At 48.2% G+C, this 10869-nt stretch overlaps 1 protein-coding gene across 1 annotated transcript in view; it reads right to left on the bottom strand.

The window, feature by feature from the left end:
* Positions 1–3278: 3278 nt before the first annotated feature.
* CCDC180 (coiled-coil domain containing 180) overlaps positions 3279–10869 on the bottom strand; it is a 56117-nt gene continuing 48526 nt past the window's right edge. Inside the window, 6 exon segments of the mRNA XM_055580251.1 lie at positions 3279–3425; positions 4590–4725; positions 5544–5649; positions 8076–8187; positions 8666–8803; positions 9345–9505. Coding sequence (XP_055436226.1) covers positions 3294–3425; positions 4590–4725; positions 5544–5649; positions 8076–8187; positions 8666–8803; positions 9345–9505 — 785 coding nt within the window. The 3' untranslated portion in view covers positions 3279–3293.

Genomic DNA, 10869 nt, shown 5'->3' with positions numbered 1-10869 from the left:
GTTGCACTGAAGAGGAAAAGTTAAAATTTTACATAACTTCTGCCTCTGTAACTCAGCTTGCTCCTTGCAAAGTCCGGATCACGTAGGTCACGTAGTCTCAGAAAGTGGGGACTTACAATACTAGAAACTGGAGCTTATCTCACTCACCCTTGTCCTGCTCTTTGCAATAGCCCAGCCCCTGCAAACCCGTAAACCCACTTAATCATGCCTGTCCGTGTATAAAAACTCTGTAACCCCTTTGTTTGGGGCTCAGAGCTTGGAGTGTTAACTCCTCTGGGCCCACCGATGTAATAAACCTGAGTTCTCCAACTCTCCGAGTGTGGTGCTTGGTTTCTCGATTACTGGTTTCTGCAACAGCACAAGGAGTGGAGCTTCTTAGCTGGACATGGAACATGAACTGTGCCCCCTGGAGATGCCCAGGTGGTCGTGTTCAGCAAGCTCACCCCAGGACTGGGAAAAGTGGCCACATTTTGGAAATGACTCGGTGATGAAAAGTGTACCTTCACTCATCATTAGAATAGTAAAAATAAGACTATGAATTAGATGTCATTCGTCATCTGCTGAGTCAGCCAAAAAAGAAAAAAGAACAAAATTTCCCGCAAAGCTGCTGTAACTACAATGCTTGGTGTGGACGAGGGAAGCAGGCACTGAGTCATCAGTGGTGGGAGGGACCCCAAGTCTTCTCCTGGAGGGTGATTTGTGCCGGGTCCCCAGATGCCCTCCCCTTTGACTCAGGGAGTCAGCTTTCAGAAGCCAGAGGCAAGGGCTAGAGATGTGCACAGAGTCCATGTGGGTGGATGGATGCCTTGTATCTAAGAGCCTCACAATGGACACCCCACCTTGTCCGGGAGGGGACCTGGCTCCTCTGGCAGTGGGACACTGCAGACAAGACCCCTTAGTGGGCCATGAACTGAGTTAGTGGATTATGTTAGGGTCCAGAAAAAACAAAACTATTGGAGAGCAGTCTCCCCTGTAAGGATGGGTGTTGCTTCCTGACTTGGTCTCAGCTATGGGGGTGTGAGGACACTGACACACGTGAGGTCCACTCCACATGGTGGGCAGAGGTGGAGAGTATGAAAACCAGGGTGTAAGTGCCTATTCAAAGATATGGCGACCGTGTACCCAGCTGAAATCTGAAAACCAATTTATACAACAGAACTCACTTTATGATTCCATTTGGCAAATATAACACACACACACACACATGAAAAATGGTGTAGGAAACAGCTATCTCTGGATGCCAGGGTTTTTATAGTCTTCTTTTTGCTCCTTTGGTCTTTTATTTCCTATAACAAATGTCTTTTCCTTTCGGAATCATAAGGAAAACAATGAAAGGCGGCACACTAGGTAGGGAATAAGAAGTGGAATGAGCATGGCTTTTGCCTTGACCCCTCAGCTTTGTGGCCTCAGTTCCCAAAGGCTGGCCCAGCTAGGCAAGCTGGGTCTCACTGGGTGCAGTGGGCTGGAAGAGCGGAGCCTGTGTCCCCATTGGAGAGGTGAGCAAACTGGACTCAGAGGGGCACACAGCGCTGAGGGGTCGGCCCAGGCCTCCCAGTTCTGCACCCCTTCTGCTCCCTGGCTCCGCCACTGTTTGCAGGCTCTGTCTGGGCTGTGGTGGCCCCCAGTACCCGCCCTAGTCCTTGTGTCCTCCTCCCAGTACTCCTGCCACAGCAGGCGTACTTCCTCAAGCCTTCTCTGCCAACTGGGACCTCACCAACATGAAAGTGGAGAGTGACTGACCACAGGCTGTCCTGTACCCACACCTACACCCTGTTCTCCATGCACGCTGCCCTGTGGCTGGCAGGAGGGGGTGGTGGTGCAGAGACTCCAAGGCTGGCAGACGGGAGAGGGAGCACCCCTCATTCTTCTGGGTCCTTTCTTACTTACAAAGCACCCAGGTGTATTCACTCCTGGCTGAGTTTCAGGGACAGCCAGAGCCAGGCTGGAACACTGGAGATATCTTCTTTTCTCCAAGTTTCAGCTTCTTTATTTACAAAATAGGGGTTACATGGTGACTGCCACCTGTCCATGGTAGGACTGAATTAGAGCATGTACCTGCAGAGCATGCCACAAGCTGGAAGGGGCTGTGCAGACATCATTTGCTACTTTGAGGAGAGAGGGTGCCATGGCAGAGTGGTGCATAGGGGCCTGGCTTCAGGTTTGGAAAACCAGTCTATCTGCAGCTGGGGAGCTCGCTCCAGCCAATATAACTCGAGATTCCCCTGCCTGAGGACTCTTTCTGGTACCACAGGAGATTCCTGTCCTGCAAGCTGGCATGAAGGCAGCGCTAATGCCTGGGCAACTCTCCACCTACATGGACAGAGTCAGGTCAGGTGGGAGGTTGTTTTCCAGTGAGACAGAGCCTAGTCACCCACAGCAGGGGCCACTCCTGAAAGCCCCTTCCAGTGACTTTTCTGCTTTCAGGCTCCTTTTTGCCATGTCCTCACTCATGCTTCTTGGAATCATCCCCAAAACAATGTGCCTCGAAGTCCTTGGCTTTGACCTTCTGGACTTGAGTCTCCACAACTGTAAATGCAGGCGATGCTTACCTCATCAAGCCGAGACAAAGCGCATGGAACCTCAAACTGAAGCACCAACAACATACAAACCATACTGGCACAGCAGGAGCTCAGGAAGCGGAGGAAGGACCATGAGCCACCTGCCCACAGGCGCAGACAGCTGCTGACAACTGCCACTGGTCATAGTGAGGCTGCGGGGCAATCAAGGAAGAGAAAGGCGACAAGGAAGATGGTGGGAAGCAAGCTTCCGAAGACAGTGATCTGAATGTCACAGGACTAAAGAGAACTGTTAGTCAAGTTAAGGAGGCCTACAAGACTCCTGCCAAAAGGTTATCATTGGTCATACAAATAACCAGATACCCAGTCAACAGCAGATGAAGTCTTTGTTGTGTCTAGGAATCAGTGCACAGTTGCAATTAAGACTCGCATTTTGTTAAATGTGCAATATACTCTTTCCTGTAAGTTTTAAGTTTCAATTGTTTCATTTTCCAAGATGAAGTGCCCATCATGCCTTGTGGAAGTTATTTCCCCTGAACTATGGGTCTCTATTTAAGTTAGCTATCCCTGTTATCCACCATCCTAGCTGACCAGGTGGAACACCCCCTTTCACCTCTGTCTTCCTCATTGCAAGTAATCTCCATGTGGGCAGGAACCATGCCATATCCTCGTCTGTGAGGCTACAGCACTGGGCAGAGACAGATGGATGGAAGGGTGGGTAGAGGGATGAAGGAATCTACACAAAATAAGCCGTTTATTTAAGGAGGGCTGAGAGTGTCACAAGTACAGGCCCTGGATGATGTTCACGGAGTGTTTCCAGCTGTCCTTCCAGCGCTGAGCCTCTTTCACCTGCAGTGCGGCGTACTCCTGGACCTTCTTCAGCTCCTCTTCAAATGATGCTAAATATTTCTGGGAGCAAGCAGCAGGAAGAAGCCACATGAGGAAGGACTTCTGGACTGTGCCCCCTAGAGGACACTCAGTGCTCTAGAGGGATGCTGCAACCTGCTGGCGGGTGGCTTGGAACCCATTCCAGGCACTGGCAAGAGTTCCGCAAGTCATTTCTCATGTACTCTGTCCAATAAAGCTCAGGCAGGCCTTGCTGTTTTCCACATTTTATGGATTGGAAAACTGAGGCTCACAGCTTCGCCTGAGGTTATTTAACTGAGAAGAGACTGAGCAGTGACTAGGCTCCTGGTCCACCTGATTCTGGACTCTGCCCTCCTTCCTAACCACCACACTATAGTCTCCTTGAAGCTCAGGGGTCCTGGCTTCGAGAGGCTGAGCCCACCAGGCCTTAAGTCCTCACTGAACTCAGCAGTGGAATTGTGCCCACTGTCTGGGGCTTAGCTTGGTGGCTGGGGAAGGGCCTGCCTAGGCACTAAGGGGTCTCCAAATACCAGGGTCAGCATATCTCTGGGCAGTACAAGGTTCCTCTCTGGGGCACCAGAACCATAGGTCCAGACATCCTTGGAGTTGCAAGGTCCAGCAGGCACCCTCGGGTGCAACTTCCTCTTTGGGCAGCCCCACTGGTCTAATAGGCCTGGGTCCAATCCTGGCTGTCATTCTTTGTGGCATAGAGGGGACACACTTCTTTATGACTCGGTATCTTCTGCAGTAACGTTGGGACCATTCTACCTTCCTCATAGGCTTGCTACAAGGATCCAGTGGAAGCCCTGTGTTGAGAACAGAAGCTGCAGCAGCTGCTCAGTAATTATTCCACCCATCATCACTCACTGCTCCCGTGGCCTCCAAGCCTCTGACTACTCTGTCCCCTCACACTGTCTTGACTGTTCTCTGGAGAGCCTTCCTTTGCCCTCCAGTCTGGGCTCCTGTGGCTCTGGGGCTCACGCCATGAGACCTGAGCTATTGCTGGAACTGGACAGGAGCTGTGGCCTGTGTCCTGGTGCCTGAGAATGTTGGCTGTCACCAGTGCTGTGCCCTGGGGTACTCTGATGTGTGTCACCTGCTCCATCTGACCACATGCCAGGGTGCCTGGTGACGACAAGCTCCCCCCCTCCTTCCCAAGGCAGCACTCCCTGGGGTGCACCCCCTCCACCTCGTCTCTTCACTCACCAGGTAGACAGCATCTCGGGCTTCCACGGATGCCAGGTGGCCCAGTGTTGTTTTGGTGGTTGTGATACATGGTGTTTTCCGGAGGAGAATCTTGTTTTGGATGGTGACTTCAGTAGGTTTGATTCCTGGCCACTTTCTACAAATAAACACACATGAAAAGTCCTGAAGGCTTAGCTTCATCATTTACTGTGCACCCTCCATCTCTGGTGGAAATGGTTAACATTTCTTTTAAAAAAAATGCCTTAATACTTTAAATGCCTTAATTAAAAGAAAAACTCTGAGCATTTAAGATTAAGCTTCTTCAAGTTCTTTTCGGCATTTTCATACAGCTTATATCCATGTGTATAGACAGTTGGGTTCTGCATGGGGAAGGGGAATCCCATGCCTCTAGGGCTTTCCCTTTTCTGGATCTCGGTTTCCTTATCACTCGCCCAGCCAGGTGCCAGTCACCAGTTCCTGGCTTGCTTTTCCTACCATGATAAAAAACCACTGCTGACAATTTAGCTGGGTAAATCACTGCCTTACTTCTTTCAGAGTCACATTCCTGGGGTACAGGGGATAAGCACTTCTATAGCTCTTGTCATACATGACAGACAGCTGTAGTGAATCCCACTACTGCCTGCAATCTGAGAAGGTACCCCACACTAGGACAGGCCTCTCTTTATTTGGGGGTCCCTTCATGGGTCCTTATCACACAAACTAACAGCTGCTGAGCTCTTAGTAGGTGCCACGGGCACTTCAAGCACAATCTCATTGAGCTTTCTCGTCATAATATCATGTAAGGGAGGCTGCCATGCCCATTTCACAGATGAGGAAATTGAGGCTTAGGACACAAAGCCTTTCCAAAGTCATCAGGTCTGTCTGACTTCAGAGCTCGTGCCCCTCACCATTCCACCACACCACCCCCAGCAAACACAGCCATGTGTGGTATTCACCCCTGCTCTCAGCTCTCACCTGCTCCCCCGTTCAATCAGGGGCTTCTCACTCTCTTCCTCCAGGGACAGCCCGGTGAGTTTCCTCCGTATTAGGATTGAGGTTTTCTGTTTGGGGGGCTCCATCTCTGGCAAGCAAGAGATGGGTTACTGATGGGGGCCTCATCCACAGCCTGATATCAAGGGGACCCCTGACCTTACATTTACAGAAATGAAACCTTGCTCCCCTCTTCCACACTTAAAGAGTCTCAGGCAGGAGGGTTAAAGCTGGAATGTGTGAGATGTGGTTTGGGTGTGCATCCCAGCTCCAAAATCCTATGTATGATGCTCTGACCTTCTCACAGCTTCTATGAGCTCCTGAATATGCTTTTTGGAGACTTCTTTGGCTCATACTAGCTCAAAGGGGTCCTGAACTAAGAATTTCTCCTGGAATGAACACATTCAAGGTTGTCTGTCTTGTGTCTGGCTCACTGACCTGCCATTTGACATGGAGAGAAAGGGACTCTGTTCCTGGAGTGAGACCAGCAGGCCAGAGCAGCTCTCTGCACCCTGGTCTGCAGGCATGGCAGGGCCAGGTCACTTGGCTCAGAAGCCCTAGTTACAGAGCAGGTGAGGACCTCATGGGCCGGATGCAGGGGGTCTTCCTGGCCCAGGGGTTCCCTCCAAGGTGCCGAGGCTGCCTCCCTGCTGGCTCCACTGCCTGTTCCGTCTCTAGTCTGAACCCCAGTATCTCTGCAGGCTCCGCTTTCCCAAACCAGGCTCACACTTGCCAAAGAGACCCCCACTACTAGACAGTGGCCAGCACCCCAGCATGCACATACATTTTGACCTAGAAAATCCACTTCTAGGAAGTTGTTGAGAAATATCGATGCAGATGTTCCTTCCAGCATGATTAGAGGAGTGAAAAGCTAGACATGGCCCATATGCACCAGCAGGGGATTAACTAATAAAATAAGATGCACAGCAACTGGAAGTGCTCACGGAAATGGTGACTGGCTTGGCCAGCATCCGCCCAAGGGGAAATTAGGTTACAAAGGAGCACACACCTGTGATCCACCCTCCCATCTTCCCACTGATATACACACAGGCCTGTGAACAAAGGGAAATGACCAGGAGGAGGACAGCCAATGTTACCAGCACCTATTTTGGGAGGGAGGACCATATTCTTCTCTTTCTTTGTAACTCATATTGAATTTCTTATTTTACTATAAAAATAGTCATTGTCTTTGCAATCCAAACTTAAAAAATAAAAATAATATATTTTAATTACTTAATAGATGAGAGATAAATGGACAATATTCAATATGATTTGAGTCTTTGCATAGTTATAAAAAGCAATTCACATAGTATAAAAAATTTAAACATCATCTAATGGGGAAAAAGACTTTAGAAATCTCTCACAATGCCACTCACCAGAGGTGGTCATCAACAGTCAGGTACCTGTTTCTCGGGCTCTGCTTTTCTCATTTTGTCCCTCTTTGCCTCTGTTCCTCTCACACAGATTCATTTATATACAAGTGAGGGTGCATGCTTATGTCACCTATGTGTTTTTTAAAACAGTATTTCAGGTAAGTATAATTGTCACCTTGCTTTTTCCCGTGACAGTATTCCTTCAGCTGTTTCCAGCTGGCACGTAGAGACCTACCACACCCACCTGAACAGCTGCATAGAATTCCCTCCTGTATCTGGACCATAATTTATCCAATCCTTTACACACGGATATTAACACTGTTTCCAATTCTTTGCAATTTCAAGCATTGCTGTGAAGAATATGCTTGAAAATATATCTTCGGAAAAGTATGCAAGTATTTCTGCCAGATAAGTTCCCAGGGTTAGAACGGCTAGGTCCAAGCACACACGTTCAGGACTTTGAAGTCACTGACAGAGGGTTCTCCAGGAGAAGGGGTGGAGGTACACTTTTCTGAGGGGCTCTGCGGTGCTGGGGCTTCCTGCCTCACCAGTGCTGAATTTAAAAGCTTTGCCAGGCTCTTGGTGAGAAATGGTATCTTAACAATGTTTATATTTGCACTTTTCATCATTGGTGAAGTCAAGCATCTTTCAACATTTATTGACCTTTTGAATTGCATGTGTTTGCCCTGTTTACAAACTTGACCTGTTAAGAATTCTTCATACCACAGGAATACCAGGCCATTCTCTGACCTATTAGTTATTAGAAATATTTTTCCAGTTTGTGGTTTGTCCTTCCATCTTTTGACATTTTCCCTTACTTTTGTTTTGGCCACAGGGAGGTACACACCATTCCTTTACAGCTTCTAGCTCTCAAACTTAGGAAAGTTGTCCTTACCCCAAGATTATGAAAATATTTAGTATTAGGATTTCATTTTTTATATGTAATCTGACTCATTGGGGATTTGCTTTTTTAGTTACAAAAAGATAATTTTAATTAAAAAAAGAAACAAAAAATTCATCAGTCCCCTCAATAGAGTATCTATTTTCATACTGGTGGAGTTGGGGGAAAGCAGACTCCTCCAGATCCATCACCTATGTCACCAACCCCCTGGGGCCAGGGCACAAAGGCCAGTGGGGCACATACTTGCAACCTGGACATCGTCAATGGTGACCACCTCATCCAACTGCAGCAGGAACTTCTCGGTGAAGGTGGCCAAGGTGGCTATGAAAAACCGGGCGTACTTCCTTATGCATTCCTGGAGGAAACACGGGGAGCATGGTGCTATAAGGAGAGGGCCCTGCCTCCAAAGGCAGGCCGAAGATGGGTTTGGAGAGCGATGCGTGAGACAAAACCAGGGCCATGAGTCAACTGTGTCAAAGTTAACAAGCATCTGGTCTTTCTCCAGGAGGCTTCTCCTAAGAGCGGCTTGAAGATAGGAAATGATTCTGCAATGGCCAAGGGACACACACAGACAATTTACCAAAGAGGAAAGAAAACTTGACATGGATCTTGGGAGAAAAAATTTCTCATTACTAATTAATTTAGAAAAATTTAAATGCAAGTTAAAACAGCCAATAAAGACCATCTCCACCTATAAAACTTGCCCACTTTCATGCCCTGCTTTGGCCAGGGTGCCAGCATAGGGCCGGGCTCAGTGCTGCTGGTGGGCTGTCAGCTCGGGAGGGCAGGGCAGCCCTCAGCACCTAGACATGGGAGTAGAAGGCACTACTGACCTCCAGCTTCTCCTTGGTTACCACAATCAAGGCGTCCAAATCTCCCTGCCTCTTCTCTTCCACTTGACATAGAGACTCCATATCTTGGAGCTGTGCAGGGTGTCCGAGATTTGGGTGGAGCTTCTGGGCATTTTCATCCTTCAGACAATCCAGAAATCAGTGGGTTTTTTGACCTGGTCTTGAGGTCAGGACTAAGAAGTCACTGGCCTATGTCCTCTGCCAATTATGGCCATGATGTGTGCGTTGACCTGGGTGTGTGTGAAGGGCTGTGGATACGCAGAGGAGTGGCAGGGTATGCAAGACTGAGGCATGGCTGGAGCCAACTCCGAGGGTTAGCAAGTGGGAGAGCTGAGCATCTTCCCCGGGACAATCAGGGATTCAGTCCAATAAAATCAACAGCATGAACGTCCCCTGGTTCCAAGGACCAAGTGGACAATCATTGTTGATCTCAAGGTCCACAGCCCCACAGAACCAGCCAACCTACCTGTTATATCCAACAAGGAACGTGCTGAATCCTTTCCATGAAGGAGCTGTTGGCTCGGCTCTTATCTTTCCAGGGCCTAGTGTCCCCCACCCCCACCCAGTAATCCCCGGCCTGGCCCAACTCCTTCCTGGGACTCAGTTCTGCTGATGCCCCGCCTCTATGTCTGAACTCCCAGGGTGATCCCGGGGGCCCCACCTTCCTTTTCTCCAGCTCTTCCTGGTAATTCAAGAACTGTCCTCGGATATCTTTGGTGGAAGCGCAACATTTTTTCCAATGGTGCTCCTTGAAATTCTCCATCACCAGCCAACACACCTGGGGCAGAAGCTCCTCAAATCTCCTCATCTGGGCCCGTAATTCTGTAGGAATTGTGGGTGGGGGCCAGGGGAGAGGACTGAGCAGAGCCAAGCTGCTGAGGCCATCTCTCCAACAAAGGCTTAATGCAGTTTCCCAAAGAGAAAGGCTTGGGCTACAGTGCGGCAATAGCTACTCCATCAAAAGGGGTCCTGTGGGCAAACCGGTATTAAAGATACTGGATTAAGCAAGTTCAAAGAACTTCTCACACTGTAGGACTTGCCAGCACTTTATAAACTGCACTGCATCTTTCAGTAGTTCTATTTCATCCATTCTCTCTTCAAATATTACCTTGATCCAAGTCTCCTCCTCTCCCTATGGACCTCTAAGTAGATGCATGCCAGACCTACTTTTTCCTTCCTCTCTCTTCACCTCTTTCCTGTATTTCTAGTCCCTTGTTTTTCTGTGTTACATTTTTGGTTATTTTCTTTGGCACTAAAGCCACTCATAATTTTAAAATGTCAACGATTTATTTTTCCAATATACATAAGCTTTATTTGGTTCTCTTTATTTGGTTCTCTTTACTTGGTGGACTTCCCTGGTGGCTCAGATGGTAACGTGTCTGCCTACAATGCAGAAGACCCGGGTTCAATCCCTGTGTCGGGAAGGTCCTCTGGAGAAGGAAATGGCAACCTACTCCACTATTCTTGCCTGGAAAATCCCATAAACAGAGGAGCCTGGTAGGCTACAGTCCATGGGGTCACAAAGAGTCAGGTATGACTGAGCGACTTCACTTTACTTGGTTCATATTTACTTGCTCACTTTAATAGTCTTCTGCTCCTTACTCATATTTCTAATTTCCTCTTTTATTTAACTCGAAATAATTACTGTATTTTATAGTCTGTGTCTTGATACATTCAATATCTGAAGTCCTTACTGATCTCATTCTGTTGCCTCATGCTGAAGGTACCTTTTTGCTGTGGTGTGTGTGTGTGTGTGTGTGTGTTTTGTTTTACAGTGAGCTTTTATTTGGGGGCATTTTATGTGTGGGAATCCCTGGAGGCCTGAATTGAAAGTAGGCTTCTCTGGAGAGGATCTGTAGTATCTCTACCAAAGAAGCATCCGGGCATGACACACTCAAAATCATTTTAAGCTATCATCTAGAAATCTTTTGGATGATCCACAAACACAAAGTTGAATTCAGGTTTATCTAAGTGCAACTTCAGTTTAAATACCACAAAAGGGCTGACTTATAGTTACAGATTCTCATTAGAGTTTTTCCCCTTTGTCCAGTGCCATGGTTTATAACAAGACACTTTCCTTCTAGTCAGTGGGGGAGGAGGTTTTGGTTTCTGTCTCATTCCCTTGACTCTGCAGATGGAGCCCTGTGGAGTCCCAATTTTCTGTGGTTTGTGCCCTTTCAGGCTGT

This window comes from Bubalus kerabau, chromosome 4, assembly GCF_029407905.1.
Source record: "Bubalus kerabau isolate K-KA32 ecotype Philippines breed swamp buffalo chromosome 4, PCC_UOA_SB_1v2, whole genome shotgun sequence".
NCBI lineage: Eukaryota > Metazoa > Chordata > Mammalia > Artiodactyla > Bovidae > Bubalus > Bubalus kerabau.
Note: the sequence above shows the minus strand (reverse complement) of the source record. Positions and strands in the feature narration are given on the sequence as shown.